The 26,198-nt window shown below is 46.5% G+C and overlaps 1 protein-coding gene and 1 non-coding gene across 6 annotated transcripts in view; both read right to left on the reverse strand.

Moving 5' to 3' along the window:
* Ptpn3 (protein tyrosine phosphatase non-receptor type 3) overlaps positions 1-26,198 on the reverse strand; it is a 149,533-nt gene that overhangs the window by 26,860 nt on the left and 96,475 nt on the right. For all 5 annotated transcript variants that reach the window (XM_051187839.1, XM_051187842.1, XM_051187840.1 and 2 more), the window contains exons 11-19: positions 23,805-23,868; positions 22,358-22,530; positions 18,088-18,222; positions 14,737-14,913; positions 7,440-7,626; positions 7,207-7,284; positions 5,606-5,662; positions 3,983-4,139; positions 276-436 (exon numbers count right to left, since the gene is read on the reverse strand). In XM_051187839.1, coding sequence (XP_051043796.1) covers positions 276-436; positions 3,983-4,139; positions 5,606-5,662; positions 7,207-7,284; positions 7,440-7,626; positions 14,737-14,913; positions 18,088-18,222; positions 22,358-22,530; positions 23,805-23,868 — 1,189 coding nt within the window. The remainder of the gene's footprint in view (positions 1-275; positions 437-3,982; positions 4,140-5,605; positions 5,663-7,206; positions 7,285-7,439; positions 7,627-14,736; positions 14,914-18,087; positions 18,223-22,357; positions 22,531-23,804; positions 23,869-26,198) is intronic.
* Positions 24,348-24,511, reverse strand: LOC127224725 (U1 spliceosomal RNA). Its single transcript, XR_007834736.1, has one exon. It is a non-coding gene; the product is annotated as a U1 spliceosomal RNA (small nuclear RNA).

The raw sequence follows: 26,198 nt of genomic DNA on the forward strand, positions 1-26,198 counted from the left end.
CTGAACACCTGGAAGAGGCCCTGGGCCTTCACCTGATGCTTCATCACTCTGAGCCTGAGAGGAGGTTCCCATCTGACCTGGGGAGCGTGAGCCTTTATAGTACGGTCCTCACTGAGACTGTAGTCTGAGGCCTGTGAACCAGAGTCACCTTGGCCAATGAGACAGAACCATGTTCCAGCTTTGCCGCCTGCTACTCAGTTGCAGCAGAGGCGTAGCAGGGGCACACAGTGAATGACAGTAAATGGGTGGAGACTCAGGCCCTGGGATCCCCTTACCTCAAACTGGATCAGCACTGTACCACTTTCCAGACCTTTCTTTAGTAGTTCCATGGATCCCTCTAGACTGTCCCCACCCTCAGGACAGACAGGAAACATGGCTTCTGGGAAAAGCTGACTCAGCTCATCTTCTGATCTGATCTCCGCCAGTGAGCGCACAGCTGGAACAGACACAAAAGACAGGACAATGGTCACTCTGCTTATCGGCCCAGAACACCAGGTGAGGTGGTCCACTGGCCTCATTAAATGGTCAATTACATGGGCATCATTTCTACCCAATGCCATTTCTAGGTGAGTGACCCTGGCAGGCTGTGGGTCATAGGTCAGGTGTGGGAATGAACATTGTTGAAGAAAGAGGTCATGGGCTGGGAACACAGATTAGTGGTAGAGAGGTATGAGGCTCTAAGTTCAGTTCCCAGAGCTACAAAGAAGAGGAAAGAAGGAAGGAAAGAAGGAAGGAAGGGGGAGGGGAGGAGAGGGAAGGAAGAAAGAGGGCAGGGGAGGAGAGGGAAGGAAGGGAGGGAGGGAGGGAGGGCAGAAGGAAGAAAGGAAGGGAGGGAGGGAGGAAGGAAGAACTCTTTGGCTCCCACCAACATCCTCAACATGAGTGCTCTTTTTCTAGACACATGAGGAGGACCTCAAGCTCTCCCTGTGACATTACTGTTTCCTACAGTCTGGTTTCTTCTTACAAAAATTTTAAATTACATTTCTGTTTATCATTAGGTGTGCATGTGTCCAAGTGCATGTGTGTTTATGTGTGAGCGCATGTGTGTGTATGCATGTATGTATGTGTGGGAGTATGTGTGCATGTGTGTGTGTATGCATGTGTGTGAGTGCATGTGAGAACATCAGGGAAAACTCTTAAAGTCAGTTCTCTCATACTGAGTGAGCCCTAGGGATCAAACTTAGGTCAGCAGGCTTGGCAGCAGGTGCCTTTATCCACTGAGCTATATCTCACTGTCCCAGTGTGTTGTTCCTTCCCCTTAAGAGCCTAGTTTCAATTTGAGATCAGTTTTGCCAAGGGATTAGTACTAGTGCCAACATCTCTGCATTTCAGCCTCACCTCTTCAAGTTCAACTTCTCCTTACACACCAGGCTCTATGGAGAAAAACACAGGCCCAAGCTTCCTATCGTGTGTGTGTGTGTGTGTGTGTGTCTGTGTGTGTGTCTGTGTTTGGGGAGTTCAAAGTTGACATTATGTATCTTCCCTCATCACTCTCCACCTTAGACTGGGCCTGTCCCTTGGCCCTAGAACTCAATGAACTGGGTAATCAAGCTAGCTGCAAATTCTGGGGGTCCCGTCTCTACGTCCCATGTGCTGGGATAATGCACCTTGTTTTTTTTATATGGGTGCTAGAGGTCTAAATTCCAGTTCTCACGCTGTCTGCTGAGCCACATCTCCTCCCCTTCTCTGCCTTATGCAATACTTCACCTCAGATGTCATCATCAACCCTTACTTCCTCTTCCTAAATTTGAAACTTCAGGAACATTTCTGAATTTTCCCTTTAACTCAGAAAGGGAAATTATTCCCTCACTGAGCTCTCGATGGCTCCCGACTTTCAAGACAAGAGGAAAGGAGAAAGTAACTAAACAACTTCGAATTTTCTCAGATAGTTGAACTGAATCTTCAGAATTCTGAGTCAGCTATTGAGTTTCCCATTCCAGAGAGTTTGTTCAGTCACCCAGCCTGTCCAGGCAGGGTCATGGGAAAGCAGTCCATATCTTTACCTGCCTTTAAGGGCCACACTTACTGACCACAGCAAAGCAATTTTTCTTATGATATGTGGTTTCGGTCATATTTTCAACCCTTTGTGTTAAACTCGCTAACTTCCTTTTCTTTAAATTCGTATTTCTCACTGTCAGACTGATGCTACAAAGAAGGTTATTATAGTTGCTTGAAAACAGGTGATCTCTAACAGTGCTAGGTTTTCCTTATCACCAGCAGGCATCAGTCCCCTGTGGCCAAAAGAGGTGACCTTTCCTGGGGGTCTGGATAATCAGGATGGCACAAAGGGGGTGGACTGGTCCCTTATCAATGTGTGGCCATAACCACATGGTAGTAGGGCAACTGCCTTCCCTCTCTCTGTGGCTTTGTTTCCTGATTCTTCTCCCTGCAGGTGAGGGCTAAAGGGATTGCCACCATGAAGCAGGCAGCCCAAAGCACACTTTCCCTGGTATGGCCTGTTACTGTTGAACTCCCACTGAGCGTCTGAGTTCTAGGAGGCTGCTGGGATTTGCACAGTGGGTGTCAGGACAGGGATGGATGGGAGCTGGAGAGCTGCCCTAAGGCCTCCCAGGAGGGGTAGGGTGAGCATGGCTCCAGTATGGCTGATAGGGGTCCTAGTGGGAGCAGGGAGTGAGGCAATGGGCCGCGCCTACACCAAGGCCAGACTACAAACCCAGGTTCTATTCATGTTAGTGTTTAAAGCTATGCAAGAGCCAGCACACATATGTACAAAAATAAAATGGACAAACAAATGTTATAATAATACTAATAATATGACTATAGAAGTGTGGGGAGCTGAGGAAGTGAATTTATAAAGAGCATAAGAAGTCCTGAATGAATATGTATGTTGTCACAGGTCACAGGCACAGCCATGTCAAGGACCAATGCCTTGGACCCATAGGAAATTGGCAAAGCCTTCCTCAGGTCAGGCTCAGAATGGCATAGCCACCCTGTAGCCCAAGTAAAAGTGTTTATGAATGACTGGCCAGTGTGTACAAAATCTAGCAACTGTAGCTTCCTCCTCCCAGATGTTTACAGCCTGAGACTACTGCCTACAGAAACCGCCTACAGTGTCTAGCTAACTCCTCCCCCCTGTGCTGTCCACAGTAAACTCACTGTTGAAGTGGTTGATGCCATGTACCAGAGTGCACACAGCCCATATGAACTCAGCTGTCCTGAGTCTGTGTGTCCATCTTTTCTTTATTCTGTCACTGTCCCTAGTTGGGAGTACTTGGCTCAGCATATTAAAACAACAAGTAACACTATTCAACAGGCCTTTCTTCAGTAATACTATTTAACAGGCCTTTCTTCACATATTTACAGTATTCCCCCATTTCCCCAGTGCTCCAAGTGAGTCATTTAATCTGCACAAGAGCCCCTGAGGAGAGTCTAGGCTACCCATGCTGGTGTAACATCTGGGGAACGATAGGGAAGACTGGTTATCTTGGAGGGTCCACAGTATAAGAGGCAGGGTCAGGTCCCTGCCCTCTGATCCTACTGCCTCCCTTGTGACAAAGACAAACACTCAAAAATAAGACAGGACCTAGTGAGTCACATTCAGAGCCAGGCAAGCTAAGAGTGGGCTGTTAGAATTACAGGGCTCTAAGTCTATGTAAAGGGTACTAGGGTTGCCTCTCTCTGGAGGACTGGCCAGGAATGGTCATGGCCTCTGCATACAGACCTTCATATTTGTTTGTTTATTTGTTTGTGCTGGTGACAAGTCAGATATTGTTAAGAAATTCATTTCCAAACGCTGACTACTACTGTAGAAAATACAGCATGCAGCCCAGAATGGGACCTCATGCTTACAAGTGGAACATCCCGGAAGCTGAAGCAGAAAAATTGCTGCTACTGGAGTATAGCGTGGGCTATGTGTGGGAGCTGTCCCAGAACACCAAATAAACAAAGAAACTGGGTAGATAAGATGCAGCTCCTCGGCAGCGTGTCCCTGTGGCTCCACCCCCAGGGGCCTGTGAGTTACCTTTCCTCCTGATCACCAGGGCCAGTTCTCTCGAGTGGGACTCCCGGCTTGCTTTGATGAACATCACCACCTGGTCATGAGTGTGCTCTGAGATGTCCCGGCCATTGATCAACACGATCTGATCCCCTTCATTCAGCTTAGGCATACAGGTGTCCGCCTGGTGGAGGGAAGTGAGTTTCTTTGTTACCATAGCACTGGCCTCAAGGGGAAGAAGAGGGCCGCCTCTCTCTGATCCCAGACACCTGAGACTGCGATCAAGTTCACCTCCCCTCTCTTGGGTTTCACTGCCGTCGTTTGTGTAGCTGCTGCTAGGTGGACAAAGCTGCTGCTGCTGCTGCTGCTGGGACTTAAAAGCGAATCAGAACAGGGAAGCCAAGTTTACAGAAGCGTTTCTTCACGGGAGCCCACCTTGCTAAGCAGAATGACGCAACAACACCTCCAACCTTTGGTGTGTTGGATAGAACAAAAATGCCCAGTCAGCTATGAATGAGCATTAATCTGTCTTACAAAGGGAGAAATACAATGTTGTCCGTCCCGTAGCAGGGGCAGAAACCATAGCAAGATGGTGACCAGAATGGTGTGGGAAAACAAGCTTTATTCCCTACAAACCACAAGCAAAAAGCAACTGGTAAAAGGCAAGTTTAAAACAGAAACAAAACCCTGTGTGTGTATGTGTTCACATGCACACAGTCACGGGCAATGGGTATCTTCCTTGATTGTTTTTTTACTCCATTACCAAGGCAGGGGCTCTCACTCATCTTATTAGTTCACCTAGTCCTGCTATCCAGGCTCTGGGGTCCCATCTGCCTCCCACACAATAGGATTACAGGTGGTCATTGCACCTGCTGCCTGCCTTTTATGTGGGTACTAGGGATGCAAACCTGGTCCTCTGGCTTGAGCAGCATGCGCATCAACCACTGAGCCATCTTCCCAGACCCCAGTGGTAAGCTGTATGAGGACTGAAGAGGGAACCCTCTGCCCAAGCGATCCCCTCAGAGATGGCACAGTCACTTGCTCACATTGCAGTGTGTTAGTGAAAGCAAACCATCACACAAAAACCAGGGAAGATAACAGGTCTTCCCACTCATCTGTCCACTCCATACAGGCTTAGCCAATAGATCATTCAATACCTTACACATGTACATAGCAAGAAAATCAAAAAGAGGCAAAGGATCTCTACGGGAGGCAAGCAGGAAGCAAACTCTCTCAGTCTCCTTCACTAGAGTAGCACTACCCAAAGTTCAATGTGCATACATATCACACAAGGATCTTCTTACAGACAGACCTAGGGTAAGCAGGACTCTAGGCCTGGGCCCGCACCTGTGCTTTGGCCAGAGGTTCACACATATAACAAGGCCCCAGGTGACAGCTCCACAGTTTCAGGGACCATACTACACAGTTACAGTTAATGTGAGTCCCACTTTTGTCTTCATCTGTCTGTGTCTATTACCAAATACACGTTGTTACTGATCAAACCAAGCAAGGACCTGATCACCTAACCAGCCACCCCAATCAAATAAAAATTAAATCCCAACAAAACTCAGGAATGGGATGTAGAAATAGAAACTTGCTTGACTCAGGGGAAAGCAAACGCAGGAAGCAAAATGGAATATGTTTACTTACAGGCGACTCTGGGTTTATCCTAGAGACCACAAGAGGCATCTTTTGATCCACTCCTCCCTGTAAATGTTTTAAAGCAAACAAAACCAAAACTAAAACACTGAAGTAGTTTTGCCATCAAAGAGATGTAGATACAGTAGATGTGAGCCTTATGGTTCAGAAAGGTTTTGCAGAAGGACCACCAATCACAGGGCTGGGACCCCTTGCAGAATTACAGAACACACTGCTGACTCCTCTTTACCCAGCAGGATAGCCAGAATTCTGCTCAGAAGCATATCCTAACATCCTCATCACCGGAACTGAAGATGCCCTTGGAGGACCCAACAACATTTTCTGGCAAAGGGCTATGTTAACTTTTCTGAAAGAGGAGGCACAAAGCCTCAGGAAGGGCCACATGCACCTGAGTGCTCCCCTGTGAGGAGAGCCCTAGGGGGCTGCTGGGAAGAATAGGATGTGTGTGACATGCCAGAGGCTGGTACCCTAGAAGAGGGATGGGGGCGGGAGGAGTGGGGAGGTGGGAGTGAGATGGAAGTTAGATTATGCTTCCTTCAATAGCTATTTAAGCTGTGTGGGAAAGAGGGCCCTGAGGCAGTCATTTAATACCACCAATAAATACCTGGATCTGTAATCGAATGCGTGCAGCGCCTGCTTCAATAATGCTATGTACACAAACAGATGGGCGCTGGCCCATGGTAGCAGTTTGGAGACACTGCCTAGAGGGACCCATTAGACAAGGAACCCAGCAATTTAAAGAGCCAGCTTCCTTTACCAGTCTAGCAGGGCTGTAGGGTTCTCTAAATAACCCCTCCAGGGTGGGCTGTGGCCTGAGTTTGATCACCAATCACACACACTACTTTCTGAGCCTCAGTTTCATTTGTAAGATCTGTTTAACAACCGTCTTAGGCTTTCTTCATTTCTTTTGAGATAAGGTCTCGACAGCTCTGGCTGGCCATGAACTTGATATGCAGTCTAGGCTGGCTTCAAACTCATAATCTTCCTGTGTTGGTCTCTGATATACTGGAGTTACAGGCATTAGTCCCCAAGGCTCTGCATAAACCACTTATTCTAAGAGCTCAGTAAAATGACAGAAATATAGTATAATACGGCTATTGTCAGGCACACTGCAAACACTTACGATAAGGTAGTTATACAAGCATATAAAAGGCCCTGGGTAGTTCTGAATGACCGTGTGCACATGTGTATATGGGTGGAGGCTAGAGGTCATCCTTGGGGATCTCATTCTTCTGGTGCCATCTAATTTGTTTCTTGAGACAGTGTCTTTTACTTGCCCAGAGCTTGCCGATTATGCTAGACAGGCCAGTAAGGCCCAGGGATCCACCTGCTTCTGCTCCCCCAGTGCTGGGATCACAGGAGTGCACCACCACACTCATCTCTGTTAGGTAGTTTCTGGGGACTGAAAGCAGGTCCTCATGTTTGCATGGCAAGAACCTTACCGACTGAGCTGCCTCTACAGCGCCAAGTGAGGTTTTGTTTTGTTGATACAGTGTGGGTATATAGCAGATCTCCGACTGAAATTCAAAATTCACCTGAAGACTGTCTCGCTGCATATAACCTAAGGGCTACACATACTCGCCAAAGCATACCTTAAGATTAAATCCAAATCTTCCATCTTCATCTGGGGTGATACGGATCAGGACAAGGTAGCCATCACCTTCGTCATTCTAGAAGAGAGGTGACAGTGTCATTTATATCCCTTCCATTCGCAGTGGTTGGTGACAAGATCCTTCCTCTCAGTCAGAACTACTCGTTTGCCTGTCCATGAGGGAGGGTCACCAAGTCACTTGGGCCAAGTGTGGCAGCACCTGGACCCCCTCACCTTGTCACAGTAGTACTGGCTGGCATCCTCGACAGAGCCCCCTTTGATCATCTTGTGATAGTCTTCTAAGAACTGTTGGTCAACTCCGTCTGGGGAGCAGGAGCCCGGAGCATTCGAAGACGGCGACACAGAACTGGATGACTTCCGGGTCAGGCAGCTTTGTGTTGGCTTGTTTTCAGACAAACTCCTTCATCATGGGGAAGAAGGAGATGTTTTAATAAATCAATTAATACTATCAGAGTAAATACCATTGACTGGGGTGGGGGGGATGGAGCTGGCATCTTGACTTTGCCATGGGATAATGGAACCTGAGCATTTCTGCAGAAGTCCTTAGGCTACCCAAGCTCTCATTTTGGCTAAATACAATCACATATGACTTAGGGGCAAAGGGCAGGAGGAACTATGGCCATGGGCAACAGCTCCTCTCTCAGCTGCTTTGAAGGCTGGTGGGCAGATGCAGACAGCTACTCTGGTTTAACACCTTGCTTCTTAACGTGGGAGGTGCTGCCTGGGCTGGTTTTGAACTTCTGGCTCAAGAGGACTGCAGCCATGGACCCACTAATATGAACTTCCAGGGAGCAGAAGCATCATTTAAAGAGTAATGCACAGGCAGTGGGTGGGCGGTGGGTTATATACTGTACATGATGTAACCAGCACAGGATCCTACAAAACCTCCGGGCGTGGCTTCTCCACCCATTCCTCACAGTCCCACGTCTGCTTCTACAGTTCCATAAATGTCTATTCCAGGCCGTTGCCTGTAGATTTTTTCTTTAAATGGTGCTTCTGCTTTCCTAGCAAGTTAAAATTGCGGGGTAGAAGTTGGAGGGATTGGTTGTTTTTTTTTTTTTTCCTTCCCTCTCTCTCTCTCTCTCTCTCCCTCTCTTTCTCTCTCTTATTTCACTGCTGAGAGTCCAGGGCCTCTCACATGGTAAGCAAGGACTGAGCTACACCCCCAGCCTAAGTTAGCCTACTCTAAATATAAAATCTGCACCCTATTCACACACAATGATTCACCGTCTTAGTTTATTTGAACAAAATATTCAACGGCAGACCAGAGGCAAACAGAGGTGTGTAAGAGAAGAATCTGGCCTGCAGTTTACTGGTTACCATCTCACCAGCCTGTGAAAAAAAACTGCATTCAGTAAAATGGTACCATCAACCATCCTATTCCCTTAGGTTTTAAAATTGTAGTTCATGAGTTTTGTTTCACAGGGTTTCAAAGTGTTTTTCTCTTCCTAATACCAAACATTGGTTGGTCTACATAGTGAGCTCCAGGACAGCCAGGGCTAAGAGGGCTAAGTAGACAGGCCCTGTCCCAGAAAAGCAAAACAAACAAAAATAAAACAGCTTTTGATCTATATCTAAAAAGGGAACTTGGGGCTAGACAGATAGCGCAGCAGATAAGAACACTTTTTGCTCTTGCAGAGGACCTGGGTTTGGTTTCTGGCACCCACATGGTAGCTCACAGGGAATTCAATTCTTTCTTCTGAACTCCATGATAATCAGGCATACATATGGTACACATACAAACATGTAGGCAAAACACTCAAATACATAAAATATAATAAACCTAAAAACATTTAATCCTGTTTTAAAACAGTGAACATTGACATATTCTAAGACCTCCCACACCCTAACCTGTCTCCTAAGTAGGGTTGGAGAGGCTATTCTACCAACAGGTAGGGGTTTAATGAACAAGTGGCCAGTGTTTGGATGGATTAGCTGCACACAGGTTTATTCCTGAAGAGCATAACGACATTCTCCTTGGTGTTCAGGGCGGATGGAGAGAGACTCAAAGAGAAAATAGAATGATGAGAAGTTGGACAGGCAGATGATGGGATGCCAAGAGAGAAGATGTCAGAACGGCATGGCTCTCTCTCCAGGGTACTCTGTGGAGTTGTCGGGAGAAGACACAGCCCCACGGAATGGGGAATTCAGGGAAGTTACTGAAAAAGGAGCTGAGAAAGGGGGAGGGTGAAGGAAGCAAGAAGCCACCTCTGAATAGGAGGTAGGCAACACCAAGAGACCTGTCTCCATCCTCCAGGAAACGGAGCAGCCAGAGTGGGATAGACACCCCAGTCCCTGGGAAGAAAGGGGCAGAGAGACAGAATGTCAGACACCGGGGCTAGAGATGTAACAGGCATCAGAAACAAAGGTCATGACGGAATCCTATTTTCTGAATGAATTGCAATGTTGGAGAGATGAGAAACAGCGCCATTCTCATGAAATACTTGTATATGATGTTTTCTCTGATCCAAAAGATGTCAGAGGATGGTGGAGGTGGTGACGTAGATTAGAACCAATCATGTGAGTGAGGATGGCAGATGGAAAAGAGGACAAAGGAAACTAAGGTTCTCTGCAGGTGAAAACCGGGTGGCTCTGAGACAATGGGAGTCATAGCACCAATACAGAGATCAAGAGCAGAGTCTAGGTTGGGAGGTTCCAGTACTTATGGGGGTTCACCCATAGACCTGGTCTGGCTCAGGGATAATTGCCATCACCACCACCTTACCCACACCTAAAGAAACCTTGACCCTGGCTGGCTCCCTTGGATGGTAGCAGACCCTCTCCTACATTAGGTGCTGCACTGTCTTTTGCTTAGGGGACCACGTGTTCCCAGACGGTAGTGGCAGGGAAGGAAAGTAGAAAGTGGCAAGAAGAACTAGACTGCTTTACTTAAAGAACCACTGTTCTTTAAGGCAGGGCTGCCAGGAGACCTGGAAAGCAATGTGCCGCACGTTCATTCTAGAAACCAAAGGCAGGAGCCTACATGCTAGGTCAACATCAAAATGTAGATCACTGTGGTGGCTTGAAAGAAAATGTCCCCCACTAAAGGGAGTGTCACTGTTAGGAGGTTGGCCTTTTTGGAATGGGTGTGGCCTTCTTGGAGGAAGTGTGTCACTGTGGAGGTGGGCTTTGAGGTTTTCTATATGCTCAAGCCATGCCCTGTGAGTCAGTTCACTTCCTGCTTCCTTTGGATCAAGATATAAAGACTCAATTCCAGCACCTTGTTTGTCTGCACACTGCCTTGCTTCCTGTCATGATGATAATGGCCTAAACCACTGAAACAGTAAGTGAGCCACCCTCAATTAAATGTTTCCTTTTATAAAAGGAGTTGCTGTGGTCATGGTGTCTCTTCACAGCAATAGAAACCCTAAGATAAGAACAGTTTGAGAATAACACAGTTGCCCTTCAGTATCCCCTGATGAGGAGTTCCAGGATACCCTCCCTTGCAGGTGCTTAAGTCTCTTATATAAAATGCTCTAATATTTTCATTTTATCTATATGCAACTCCCTATGTTTTTAAATCATATCTAGGTTACTTGCGATACCCAATTTGGTACCAATGTTGCACAAACACTTGTTGTCCTGATAAGAAAAACAAAATCAGTACATATTTTACTTCAGTGACCAGGATAGGTCTCATCACTCTGGACACGTAGGTGATTTGGTCTATGGATGCAGAATATGTGGGCAGAGAGGGTCAATTGTATCAACAACTTGAGTGTCTAACAGTACAACAGAGCATCACAGTGCAAGGAATCCTGTCACTGGTAGGGTTCAGAGACCCCAAGGGCTCAGGATGGGGCCACATGAACTCCTCCATTGTGGGGCTGTAGATGGAGAAAGGAGACTGCCACAAGGTCCCATCCAAACCACACAAGTTTTCAAATGAATGTAAGAGTTATCCTGTGTCTAATGGAAGAGGACAGGCCTTCGGGAAAGAAGTAAGCAGCCAATAAGCTACTGTGACAGGAAGTGAGACTCACTCTGGGCACAATAGTGGTGACCCACCAAAACAACTCTGACCAAGAAGCCCAGTAACATCTCTGGGGTACAAGCCCGAGCCGCCGTCACCCTTGCTTGCCCCCCCCCCCCGCCCCCGTGCCAGCTCCAAGGGTGGGCTCCTCCTTTGCACACATCTCCTTCCTTGTGTCTGGGTGTGAGGAGATGGGGAATTTTGGTTTTTGTCTCTTCCATGAGGAAAATCGGCTCCTCTGCCAGAATTTGAACTTCCCCTGGAAGCAAGGAGGAATAGAGAGCGGAGCTGGGAATAACAAAAGCACACAGCCTGCCTGGGCACAAAGCACTCTGCCAAGGCTTCAAAACTATAATCATAAACTCTGCGGCGCTGCTATAAATATGGAACCAACCAGCAAGTGACTCATCTGCCGGGATGATGTTCCTTCCCTGTGCACTGGGGGGGGTGGGGGTGGGTGGGTGTGGGTGATGGGGCTAAGCACGCCTTTCTCTCTTTCTCTCTCTTCTCTTTTGTGAATGAGCACAGAACATTACACTTAATTCTGCTTCAAAGGAGTCGTCCTTGCTGTCTGAGCTCCTTCCTCTGATTTCTCTGACAGAACGCTTCTTTTAGACTCTTAACACAAACCTGCTGTAGAAAACATGTCAAACTGCTTCTTAAACATTTCGTAAATACAATGTTACCGCAAAGTTTCTTTTCAATTAAGTTCAGACCAGCCTGTATCTCTTGCCTGAGGTATAAAGCCCTCCTGCCCAGGTGCTAAGGCTTCAGAAGCCCCAGTACAGAGTGGTCCTTGATGCCACTGAGGGGACTGGGGTTCTGGTTTTCCAACCATCCACCCCCACCTTGGGAAGCCCAGCCACAAAGCATACTCTCTGCGCTGTCAGAGTACCTTTGCAATAGCATCTTCTGTGTCTCCTAATCCTGGGCTGCAAAAGAAAAAGCGCCCAGAGGGGCCATCTTACAAGGAAGGTCTCATGGAACCAGTTCAGAGAACCAGCATGAAATGTGAAGAAATGGCTGGGGCAAGAAGTCACTGAAGCCACCAGAGCTGGAAGAAGCAGACCTCAAACTGTACCTCACTCTCAAGAGTTTATAAGTAAGCAGTCTGGTATGGGTGGTGGTTGGCAGACCTGACCATGAAAGCCTAGAAATGCTGACAGCCACTGTGGCTGTAGAACAGTAGGAAAGTCTGTGTGGGCCTTTCTCAACCCAGAGCCACAGAGCACCACAGTGTGACAGTGAAGGCAGATGACACGGTACTGCCCCAGCAGGCCTGGAAGCACTTACAAATGAAGCCTTACTGAACTGCATTTTGTGGTCCCTTCTCCACAACCAGCCAGTATGATGACGTACTCAGGAGAAACAGAGACAAGACCTCAGCCATCATAGGCATGGGAACACAAAGACTCTGAGAGGTCCCCCACCTACTCTACAGCTGTGCAGCTAGGTGAGAGGTGGCAAATACTTCACAGGTAAGCCAGGTGATGCCCCTAAACTTGACTTTTGGGGGTTTGCTCTATTTTCATCCCACTGGCAAGGTGGGATGATAGGCTCGGGCAGTAACGGCTGACTGATATGGAGGGGTCGTGCACATGTGACTCGACGATGCTTAAAATGCATGTGCATGTCCTAGTTGCTGAACACACATCTTAATTTAGTTGGCTTACATATGGGCAGCTGCCTACAGTGGGTGGCTGCTGCACTGGCCAGTGAAAATCTAGATGCTCAATAGGGAGAGTATATGTGGACTTCCACAAACCCTCGATGGGGTTTGTTACCTTGTATCAAGGTAACAGACTCTGGAGGTCAAGGAGGACTCAGGCTGGTTCCAATAGCCACCTGCTATACTCCTGCTTTGCCATCATAGAGCTGCTCATAGTTTACAAAACCACAGGTTCATGAATGAAGCTCACACCCTTCTATTGCAGCTTTCACAGCAGTGCAGCAGGCTGCAAACTGCAGCAACAGACAGAGATCATTTCAACAGAGTCCTGAGGTTCAGATCACAAAGAGATAATGAGCACAGGGATCATTTAAGCGGAGGTGTTAACAATGCAGATCATCTGAAAAGCAAGTTTGCTGTGGGCAGGGACAAAGAAACAAGCTCCCTACCTTTCCACCCCTCAAGGAAGTGGGAAGATCTGCCATTCACCTGTGAATGCCTACTGCACATGCAGGATGTACTTAATGGAGGAAGCGTTAGCAGCTTCTTTGGCAAACATTTACAGATTGAAGTGCCTGCTTGCTAATCCTTTTCCAATATGGGAGACATTACCTTTCTCGGTTTTTGGCCATTATTTGGGGCTTAACGGTTTGAATACCCAATGGCTAAGAGTGGCTTCCGAATGCCTTACCCTCTCCTATCATGATTTAACTTAAAGATACCATTTATGACCTGCGTCTTATCTGCTTCAAAATATGAGATGGCTTATCCCAAACACAGAGGTATGATAGAATTGTATACTGAAGGTGAGGAATGTGGAGAAGAGACTACCAGACACCTGGCTTGGGGGAAGTAAATGCAATTGAATCTAATGCTTAAGCAGTTCCGAGCTCTCTGATAATCAAGGCAAAAACAGAGCAGGTGCACCAGCTGTGTCTGAGTAACTAAGACTCAAGCCTGACGTTCAGAACAGACACTTTTTCCTGGCCTTGATCGATGAGGGGACCATGCCACTGCAGGAAGAGTGGACATAAACTGGGTATGCTGGCACATGACTGTAACCCCAGCACTTAGGAGGTGAAGACAGGAGCATCAAGAGTTCAGCATCAGATTCAGCTACACAGCAAGTTAGAAGCATGAAGTCTTGTGGCAAGTGGACACTCTACAGGAAAGTGAAAGACCAGATCCTCAATGGTCCCGTAATGCAAGCCACATAGAAGTACATTGCTGCACCTGTCTCAGACAACATAAAAGAGGCCACGGAAGACTTGAGAAGAAACTCTCCTTGACAAACACTTCCCAATAAAAAGCCTACTTTGAAATATTTTAATGAGTGTGCACGTGCATGCATGCTGTGGGGGTGGGATGACAAGTGGTGGGAGCTGGTTCTCTGCTCCCACCACACGGGTATGGGTCGACAGACTTGGCAACAAGTGCCTTTACCCACTGAGCCACTCTGGCAGTCCTGTTTTGTTTTCTCTCTTTACACTATTAATTTAAAGTGGAATGGAAACAGAATCCGAGGACACACTGCTGTTCCCAGACAGCTCCTAGATGGATGTCAGAATGGTCTTGTTGACTAAGGTCACAGGCCAAGCTTAAATGATGCAGAGGAATAGTGAGTCTGTACTTGTGTGACGCAGACAGAAATATCTTATACAAGGCACTGCCTGTGTCCTGGGCAGTACAGGACCCACATACAGGTCTTGGAGAGTAGCTCAGCTTCTGTGAGCTCCAGGAACACACAGGCATTTGGATAAATGTTCCCATCTCAGCACCACCAGCTCCTACCTCTTCTCAGCTGGCACTCGGGCCTGAGCAAACTCCTCACCAGCCCAAAGACAGATACAAAAATATGTGATTCTTACTCTCGGTGTGGGCTGTGGTTCTGGGAAACTTCGGAATCACTGTCTTTTGGGGACAGGGATCCCTTGTAGGTATAGAACACATCTTCTGTTTCCGTGATGTAGGTCATCTCATTGGCCAGGTTGTCTGCAGAGGAGTGGCGGGGCTTTCGGATTTCGTGCCGTAGCCGGGGACTTCGCCTGCAAAGGGGAGAAGTACACTGCCAAGTGCTGAGCGCAGTCCCCACCCGGGGGTCTGACCCAATAGCAGCTGTGTAACCTTATGACCCGGTGTCTCCATGGATGCCCTGACTGGTGCTTAGAAAGTCAGCTCCAGAGCTGGGTGTGGTGGTACACACCCATAACTCCAGCACCAAGGAGGGCAGTCAGGGGAATTAATGAGAACTTGTCTCAAAAACAACCAAAACAAATATGTCAGGGCCAGTGAGATCATTCTTACTCCAGTAGACTCCAGCCAGGGCAACACAGGTCCCTGACATGTTCCAGTAAGTAGTGTAGCCCAGAGAACCACAGTCTCAGCTTAGAAATAGGCAGAACTGAACTGGTTTAGGCCTTCTGGTCAGTGAGTATTGATTAAGGATGAGCTGCTCTCCTAGAAGGTTCAAGCCATCTGGAAGTTTTCTCACCAATCCAACAATGTACACTGACAGATTTTTTTTTTAAATATTTTTTTCTTATTTTGCATATTGATCCCAGTACCCTCTCTCTCCCATGTCCCCCACTGAACCCCCCCCATCCCATCCCCCATCCACTCCCCAGGGAGGGTGAGGCCTTCCATGAGGGATCATCAAAGTCTGTCAAATCATTTGGTGTCTCCAGGCTAAGGGAGTATCCCTCCATGGGGAATGGGCTCCTGAAGTCCGTTTCTGCACTAGGGTTACATCCTGGTTCTATTGTCAAAGGTACCATTCACTTCCCGCCTAACTACACACTGACAGATTAAAAAGGCAAAGTGTGTTACTTCTCACTGAGTTTCCCTTGATCCAAGAGGGAAAATTAACTTTAGAACTTGTGTACATGTGTGTTATATGTGTGTGGGGGTGTCCATGAAAGTGCATGTCTAGCTTGGTACCTTCTGTCACTTTTACCTTATTTTTTGAAGCAGGGTCTCTTATTGAACATGGAGCTCATCCACCCAGCTAGGCTGGCTGGCCAGCCCCTGGGGTTCTCCCATCTCTGGGATTATAGGCACTTATAGCAATGCCTTACTTTTCAATGTGCATGCTAGCATCGGAACTCAGTCCTCCTGTTTACACAGCAAGCACTTTACACACAGCCTTCTCTGCAGACCAAACATGCTTGGTATTTTTAGTGTTCTTATTCAACACCTGTAATGTGATGGGCATCAGAACACTGCCCTGCTTTCCATTATCAACAGTAGTCAGGTGACCTTGGATAAGTCCCATCACCTCTGGGCCTCAGCTGTAGATACAGCTCCTGAGGATGAGCCAAACGAGACAGTGTTCATGGAACATTTAGGCTTGCACCTGGGTGCCGGGCCCTTAGTGCATCCTTCTCCTGAAGTGTCCCCAGCTTCCCTTTGTCAGCTACTCTCTCTGGGACTCTCAGTGACTTGCAAGCCCCTCCCCCTCCTCCTGCACAATCAATGTGTGTCCATTGTGGAAGCAAGATGGCTCTTGCAACTCCTGGGAGAGGATCTTTAATTTGCAATAAGAGAGACAAGCCAGGGATGCAGTAACACCCAAGCTTGCTATTCTCCAAGATATCACTAGGGGCTCTTCTCTAGCTCCTTGACAAATTTCCTTGTAAATTAAGCCAGAGCTTTACAGCACACATGTCATTGTCGTCATCGTCATCATCATCATCAATACTGCCCAGGAAACAAGGCCCCTGTAGAGGCTCCTTTCCTAGCAAGCCTCTCCCCATAACCCTTAAGTCCATAGATCCTAACTAGGAAATGTGCAGGTGCACCTGTCTTGCAAGCCATGCTGCTAATCCTATGGAGCCAGGGTACAATCGTTCCCTGCTTTGCTTCTTCTGTTGATGACACCTGGTCTTTTAGGAGACATTCACAAAAATGGCTGCTATCTTTGTGGAGCATTAAAATACCAATAGAAGATTCCACATGATCCTTTTCTGAAATAAGCTTAAGAAGAAGCATCATATATTATTCCATTTGTGGAAACTTAGAACCCTGAGGGTTTCTTTTCTCTTTTCATCCTTTATCCTTTTAACTTCCTTACCACAAACTTCTTAGAGCATAATGAGTTCAAGATGCTGCCATACCCCATGATTCTAAGGCGGACGTTACAGCAGGCCCCTAGGCTCCAAATGCTTTTTTAATTTATTTTGTAAGGTCGTAGAATGAAAACAGGATCTGCCCATGCTATATAAGTACTTTATCACTGAGCCCTTGGGCCCTGCCCCAATTTTTTATTATTATTATTATTATTATTATTATTATTATTATTATTATTATTATTATTTGGTTTTTCAAGACAGGGTTTCTAACAGGGCAGTAGTGGTGCGCATCTTTAGTCCTAGCACGTGGTCGGCAGAGGCAAGAGGATCTCTGTGAACTTGAGTCTAGCCTGATCTATAAGAGCTAGTTCCAGGACAGGCTCCAAAGCAATATAGAGAAACCCTGTCTCAAAAAAAAATGCTGTAGCCATGGTTGTCCTGGAACTCACATTGTAGATCAGGCTGGCCTCGAACTCAGAGATCCCCCTGCCTCTGCCTCTGGAGTGCTGGGATTAAAGATGTGTGCACCACCATCCAGCAATTGACCATCTTTTACAGAAGTACTTCAGGAATGCAGTTTACAGAAGTACTTCAGGAATGCAGTTAGGTAGAAGGGATAGCATCTGATACTCTAGAACAGTAGGGTGACTGGGCTATACAATAAATCAACTGACTATTCAAAACAGCCAGCAGAAAGGATGCACTTATTTGTTTGCTTGCTTGTGTGAGATTGGGTCTATGTAGCCCAAGCTGGCCTAGAACTCTTGGCTCTCTTGCCTCAGGCTCCTGAATGCTAAACGTACAAGTATTTACCACCATGTCCAGCTACTAGAAGGGATTTTTAAGTTCTCAACACAAAGAAATGCTATTTGTCTGATGGACATGACAAGTAACTTGACTTGAATACCACACATGTATTGGAATGTCACAGTGCATCCATGAATAGGTGAATTTATTATTATTTTAAGGCCATCTTAGCAGTATCCAGTATGGAAAGAGTCTGTATGCCTTGACTGGCTCCTTCTGCAACACATAGAACTCACATGGACATCTGACTACAGGCCATCCCTGTTGAAGAGTTTAAAGTTGACTTTATGTTTTTAAAAGAGAGAAGGTTTCTGCTGCTAGTGAACAGCATAAAAGAGGGCATACCAGTTGGGGGTGATGGGTGGGGACCGAGAAGGCAGGCTCTTGGTTTCTAGTCGTTCCACCGATAAGGACCTCCTCATGGCTGGGTTCCACACCATCCCTCCAATCACTTTTTTGCAATATTGGTTATTTACAGACCTGAAAAACCAGATGCAGGGTCACTTTCCATACTGACATGTCCAATAAGAAGCAAGTGCAGCATCCATAAAATACAATGTCCCTGATACCTTCTCCGAAGGCACTTACTTAGCCCCCCCCAGTGACACCAGCCCTGGCCACACCAGCTAGTGATGAGTGGAGACAGGAGGCAGTTTCCAGAGTACCCATTAAAAAAAAAAAAGTTTTTGTTTTTTGAGACAAGGTTTCTCTGTGTGGCCTAGCACTCACTCTGTAAACCAGGCTGGGCTCGAACCCACAGAGAGATCCACCTACCTCTGCCTCCCAAGTGCTGGGATTAAAGGCATGCGCCACCATCATCAGCCCCCTTCTAAAAATATTTGAAGATTAGATTAATTTATTTTGTATGGGTACACACGTGTGTGGGCATGCCATGGTGTGCTTGCGGAGGTCAGTAAACAACTCTTTCCATCATGTGGGGATGGGATCTAAACTCAGGTCATCAGGCTTGGCAGCAAGTGCCTTTACCCAATGAACCATCCCCTTGGCCCAGACTTCTTTTCTTGTTCAGCGTTTCTTCAGGTTATATTTGGTCTTTTGGTGAAAATGCTTCTGTGTCTGTACTACTTTAAACAGTCGAGCTGCTTCTAGACTATAACCAAAGCTACCTGTTAGAGGGAGCACCAGAATAGCACAGACCAGCACATCTCCGGTAACTTCAATGGATCTACCTCACTTGCCTCCCACTAGCCTGAACAAAAGCACACTCATCCTTCCAGATGCTCCCCATTCCTTGGCCAGCAGAGGCAGTGACCACAGATCACTGGGAAATCTTTGACAGAGAAGCTAAGGATGTACTTAGAACAGCTTCAGGTCATAGTCCTTGAACGTGTTATCTGAAGGCTATTATTTCTGAAGTTTATTTATAGTTAGAAAACTGAAATCCCAAAGAATAGATTACCTTAGTAAATCATTTGAAGTCTGGTTAGAGGTAACAGTTGGGGCATTTCCAATTTTACACCATGCTCTAATGTCTTAAATATTCCATATATTTCCTTATGGCCTAAAACCAACTGACTGATAAAAACAACAGCTCAAAGAAGCACAATAAAATCTAGGTACAGGTTTATAATAACGAATGCCATTGTCACTCTCATCAAAGTGCTCAGTGCTGTATCACCAGGCGACCCTTTCCCCTGAGGTCAGTTATATCAGAAGCCACATGGCCACTGATTAAGGATATGAAATCAAAATAAGGAGAAGCAGGCAGCGTGACTCCAAGGTTTAATATGGCAGATCCCTAAAGCACGTGTCACGAGTTATTAATAGAAACTTGAAACTGTTCCATTATCTCTGGAAACTAATGGTCAAATTCCTCTTTCATGAAACCTATCAGAAGGCCCAACACACACGGATGATACTCTGGGGCTGGGCTGGACCTTGGTTTCCTCATCTGGGAAATGAGTGGAAGTGAGTGGTAAGGGCTAGTCAGACAGCTCAGTGGGTAATGGCACTTGCCACCAAGCCTGATGAATTGAATTCCATCCCCGAGACCCACAGGATAGAAGAGAATTGATTCCCAGAATTTGTCATTGGACCTCCACATTTGTACCATGGTGTGCACGTGTTTAACTCCACCCCATCCCTACACATAAATAAGTAAATGTAAAACAAACAAACAAAACAACAACAACAAAACAATTTAAGAGTCAAAATTAACAGTATGCTCAAAGATGGTACCAATAAAAATTGACGAATTGTACCCTAAACTGCCTCCCAGGCCTCAAGTGACCCTTTGTAGAGGATTAAAAATGGCTACGAGCAACTGACTGTCACAAAACCCCTGCCCATCAGGGTAGGTCTAATGGAACAGAAAAGTCACTGGAGCATCCTTCTGGAATTCCAAACCCACAAACCTTGAGATATAAAAGACTATTGTTGTTGTAAGCGCCAAAATAGGGGTTCTCACATCACAGAAGTTGACCAGAACTCATCATTTTGTACTGTCTGCAGATGGAGAAGTTTGAGGTGGTAAACTAAAACTCAAGTGTGAGACAGAGGATTTGAACTCTGTCACTCAGTGTTGGAATGTACCCTTTCAAGTCTCTTATATGCCACCTCCAACCTGCCTGGAGAATTAGGTCTAGCCAATTTGACTTTTTTGTTTGTTTTTTTAAGACAAGATTTCTCTGTGTAACAGCCCTGGCTGTCCTGGAACTCTCTCTATAGACCAGGCTCACCTCCAACTCAGAGACCCACCTGCCTCTGTCTCCCCAGTGCTGGATTAAAGGTGTGTACCACCACTGCCCATCAAGGTCTAGCCAATTCTTACTTAGAAGAAAACCGCTTCCTTCTAAAGACCACATAAACAGTAACATTATAACATCTGGGTGGGGCCACACAAATAACACACCGACAAGGAGGCCCCCTGAAAACTCCACATCTCATTGCACTCTGTACTGAAACTATAGTGATATTACCACTCACACAGCCACTCCGCAGCAAAGCTGTGTATAGCAGAGTTCACTGGTGCATTCATGCCTTGTACTTTAGCTCAATTACATTTTTATGATGGAGAGGTCACAAAAAAAAAAACAATTTCTTTTTTTTTTTGTTTCTTCAACCTGAACTCCTTGAGTGTACAAATCTGCCAATCTGACCCGCTGTAGCGCCTGAGTCTGATTCCATTACTCTGAGCACACTCCCGGACTCTCCCAGACACGGGTTGCTAATCTGCTATTGTTGCTCCTGCTGCTACACGGGCTAGGATCCTGAGGCTCCTGGCGGGGGATGCCAGGCCTGGAGTGTTCAGCATTACTTCCACCAGGGAAGTCCCCAGGATGGCGTGACCCAGTGAGTGCCTAACAAAGAGGCATGGCCCTACCAGCTGCAGCTAACTGGGCTGTCAGTGCTGGCACTGGAAAACAGTAGTGGACGAGCAGTGGGGAGACTAAGCTCACCACGCTTGAGTGCATCTCTCATCTGATGCCTCCGGCTGGCTGGAGGGACCACCATGCAGGAAGAGGATATAGTTACCATGTAGCATCCTGGGTACCAGGCAGCTCCACAGGTGCCTCATCAACATTATCCTTATGGCCTATTCAGTAGTAGATAGAATATTGAGTGCATATGAATACTATAAGAGCTAAACACTTTTTTAAAAAATGATTGCTCTTGGTTCATAAGAAATAACACCACCCCTACCAGAAGCAATTTGCCACTTACTAGATTATTACATTACCTAAGGACTAACATGTAATAGAAAAGCGACAAGAACGCTCTTATCAAATTTCACATCAAATAATAGCTCATACTTGAGCCTCATTTAGAAAAAGCCACATTCACAACAATCAATCACAATTTTGAAAAAACCAGCAAATGACTTAGAAATTCTAACAATGTGATAAGCAATTTCTGCTGTCTCTTATACAAGGCTGTCTTGGAACAAACAGAACAAAAACATAGGCCCCACAGTTACTTTACTTAAAGACCCAACAGATATATTATTTTTAAAAATTATAATGTACATGACATACATATATAAATTTAATTTTACTGTTCTTATCATTTAATATTTTGAATATTATTCTTGTAGGTAGCATTTGTCAAGTTTATTACAAGAATTAACTATAATTAAGTGTGTTCTTTTTATAAATACTAGGTAATTGTCTATTATAATTATTGTTTTGTAGCTATTATTGGCAATATATTCCAAAGCCACCAGACTCTGGAAACCTTTGTTCATTTTTATAGGGTGCCTATGAACTAATGAATGTTCTATGGGAGGGGCTGGCTTAGTGGCCTCAGGCTGTGAAAAGCCCAATATGCTGGCAGTGACACTCAGTTTCCTTTATTGGACAAGGTGTGGTGGCAATTGTAATTCCAGCTGTCTGGGAACTCAGATGACAATGGAGGGGGGGTGGGGGGGGCACACACTAATGCTGAGGATATGAGATGTACCTGAGTAGGTATATAAAGATCACAACTTCCCCTGGAGAGCCTCAGCTGCCATCCAGGGACCTAAAATCTGGGTAAATTTTACAGATTTACCCTCTCACAGCTGCCTCTCATGCCCAAGGATGCCCCTGACCCACGAACAACCAGCACACATTAATATCTCAGGTTAGCATGGATGGTCCCCCTAAAGCATACTCACTTTTTGGGGTTCCTGGAGCCTAGAGTCCAGTACTGAGACAGAACATTCTTTTCCTGAGGTAGTAACTTCTTTGCTTGAAAGAATGAATGGTGCTCGACGCAGGATTTCCACAAGTTTTTGCAAGATCGGTAATTTAGCATGTTGAAGGCCACGATATGTTCCCTGGATTCAGCCTGGGAGGGAGAAGAGTAGAGGAGTCACTGTAATGGATGTATAGGATGATTAAAATGTGTGGTGCTTGCAACCCACATGGAATAACCAGGGAAGACGTGACAAAGGGAAGGAACAGGATTCCAGGCACTTCAGGGTCCCAGGAATATCTTGGAGTAGGAGTGTCTCTATGAGTGTGATAATAAAAATGGCCCAAATCCATGACCCCTCACCACGGGGGGAGGGGGCTTCACAAACACTGTTGTTTCAAACCTGCATATAGTTTAAGAGGGAGCTTACTTGGAGCTACCACCTGATAAACTTGGAAACTCAGACTTGGAAATACCTCTTTCCTGAAGAAATACTCTTCTACCAAGCAGGTAGTAGAGACGTTAGAACCCTGGGACTCTCAAATTCTTGCTCTAGAGTAAATTCCAGTATTTATAAATAGGCCATTTCATCCCTGGGCTGTGGTTTTAGTCTACCTGCATTTAGGCTTTCTGATTCCCTATGAAATTTAGTGCCATCCTGACCCTCCTTGCCCTAGGGGTGGGAGTTGATGGGTACTCAGGCAACCCAGATTCCAGTCCTTGGTACTCTGAGCTCTAGTAATCCCGTTTTTAAGTGCCCATTCACTGTGTGGGGTCAGCCTAAGGGCATATCATCTTTGTAAAGTTGGGAAATGGACACACAGTGACAGCCAGTGACAACTATGCAGCATAACAAGACAGGGTGTGGTGTGGAAAGGGCAGGCGCCTCGGTTCAAATTCCAGCTCCTTCACTCTGAGGCTGTGGGAGCTTTGGCTTTCTTACTGAGTGTACTTCGGCTGTGGCTAAGCAAACAAACAGAGTTGTCTAGGATCCTGCCGACTCCACTCGTAAGACCCAGTCACAAGCTATCACCAGTGGAACACACTCAAAGAAGGGACTGGCTGCATGGATGCTTCCTATTATGCAGCCGTGGACTCTGCTAGGTGCTCAGACTGGGCCCCTTTGTCTAATCCAAACAGCTCCCTGAGAAGTGGGCATTACTTGAACTTCTAGAAACAAGGTAATATGGGCTAGAGGCGCTGTTGGGGGAAGAGCCAGAATCTTCAGAGTCTCTGCATCTAAAACAAGTTATAGGCCAACTGACTCATGGAGAGGACCACAGGTCTGAAGACCTGATGGCCAGTTCTCCCTTCCTAAAATACAGAAACCCATCCCTGAAGGTCTGGAGGAAGCCTCGATAACACAGCAAATACAGCAAGCGTGTACAGAACCCAGAACCCATGCAGCAAGTGTGGGCAGAACTCACCTGTTTTTGGCGCTGGTGTATGAAGAACTTTTTCCTTTTGAAAGAAATTTTGAGTATGTTCACCCTGTAAAAAGCAAAGCAAAACAGAACCACACATAACACAAAAAATAAAGCAAAATGCAAATCAAACAAAGACATCAGGGTTCAGCCGGGCTATAGCTGACTCTCTGGAGGCAATGGTCCTCTATTTCATGATCCGATGACTGCTGGCTGCTGGGAGTGTGCCTGGGCTGAATACAAGGAGCTGACCGAGCTGGATTTCCATGGGGCCTCTGGACTGTGAGGTAGCTTTTAAATAACTGGGAGCGTGGGCCATGCGCACTCTTTGCTCTAAGTCTCTTTGTGACACTGCAGCTCCTGCAGGAGCTGGTGCCTACATGGGGGAAGGCAGCTGAGGGCAGTGTGGAGCAGAGGGAGGACAGACCTGGGTTGTACCCCAGCTCTGTTACTTAACAGTCACGTGCGAAAGAACCTCTTTACCATGTGCATGATATGGAATGAAAGCTACCAGTCACCAAGTATTTTCTCATTTTCCTCTCTCTTCTGGGGACAGCACGAATGAAGCCGTCCACTACCACAAATTATTCAGTCGAGCTTCCCAAATTTGGGGAAATCGCAAGGGTCAGCACATCCAGAGTGCAATGGATAAACCTTGCCCTGGGGAAACCACCTTTGTGATCACCTTATCTCCCCTGCCAAGTAAGTACACCAAGTGTTTTCATCTACTAGGCCACTGCCACAGGCTTTATAAACACTGCCTCCATTGTATCTTGTAACAGTCCCAAACAGTATTTATCTAGAAGAGGAAGTTGGGGTGCAGAGATGTCGTTGCTGGGAGCCATGCTCTGAGCTTGGGGCTCAACCTCCAGAGCCTATGATCTTGGGCCCTATAACATCTGCTGAGTGGTAGCCCATCACAGCCTTTCTCACCATGGTCCTATGACAGTACAGATGCAGTAAGCAAGCCAAGTTCTTACATGATTCTTAATGCACCATAGGTGCTCAGTGTTGGTACTTTTCATTAAAACTGGTGAATGAGACCAGGGTGCATGTGCGTGTGCACACGTGTGTGTGTGTGTGTGTGTGTGTGTGTGTGTGTGTGTGTGTGTTCATACGTGGAAGCCAGAGGTCTACCCTGAGTGTCCTTCCTCAAGTGCTGTCCACCTTATTCTTTAAGACAGTGTCTTTCATTTGACCTGGAGCTCACCTACTACGTGAGGCTAGGCTGCCGGGCCAGTGACCTCAGAGATTATCCTTTCTGATCCCCTAGTGTTGGGATTACAAATGTGCACCACCATGCTCAGTAGACGTTCACCTCTTAAATAGATTGTATTCACTATGACAAGCTACAATAACCCACACAATATTTGGGGGAAGAAAGGAACTCTGCTACTCTCTAGGATCATATCAAGAACTTGATAAGAGCATTCAAGAACAGAGGGGTTGAGTAAGAAAAGTGAACATTTATTCATATGGCATTTCCCCAGTAGATCAGCAACACACACACACTCGAGCACACTTACATTATATACTAAAAGTGAACAGCTAGTTTAAGTAATCTGCTGGCAGATGCTTTTATTTGACAAGTGAATTTTGGGAGTGACCAGAAGGCTCGTAGGGTCAGTTCTGAGGCACCCATCACAGATCATGTTACACTTTGAGGTGGGCAGGTCTCCTCCATACAACTTGTGATGAAGGGCACACATATTTCACAGGGGTCAGAAGAACAAACTCATTCTTAACAGAGTTCTTAGCCTGTGTGCCAATGGCTTCATGTGGGGGTCCCCTGCTAGGCTCCCTGGTTCAGACTGTTCTGCCTCAAGCCTCTGCTTACAAGTCTCTCATTGGCTGTGTCCTCCACTAGAGCAAATGTGAAGAACACAGATGTGGTTTCCAGGCCAAAGGCCCTACAGTGGGCTCCCTACTGCCCCTCAGTCACAAGGAAAGATGGAATGTACCGAGTGTGTAGCTGGACTAAGCCCTGTGCCAGGTCTCAGGGACAGAAAGAACTAGACAGTGGGTACTGCAATCTGGACATTCATGACCTAACAAAGGAAACAGGTACCAAAAGATACATACAGCCAAACCCCTGTGAGCACTGCAGTTGAGATAATCTAGTTCTCATTGGAACATCGAGGATTACGTCTCCACTCCAGTGTCCTGTGAGTTGCTCGGTGCCCAGATCACTCTCTAGTGACTGGCCATGGCACACCATGCTCTAGCCTAATCCACCATCTACCCTGTGCTGGTCACTATGTTCTCCCTTGTTTCTGGAGACACACTCACTCTGTACCTTCTTTCTAGAACATATCGCTGAGGCCAAAGCCTACCTACCCTCTTTAGAGTCACTCCTGCAGGCTCTGGGCCTTTCTGCACCCTGCCCTGTGACCTATT

The sequence above is a fragment of the Phodopus roborovskii genome, unplaced genomic scaffold, assembly GCF_943737965.1.
Source record: "Phodopus roborovskii unplaced genomic scaffold, PHOROB, whole genome shotgun sequence".
Lineage (NCBI taxonomy): Eukaryota > Metazoa > Chordata > Mammalia > Rodentia > Cricetidae > Phodopus > Phodopus roborovskii.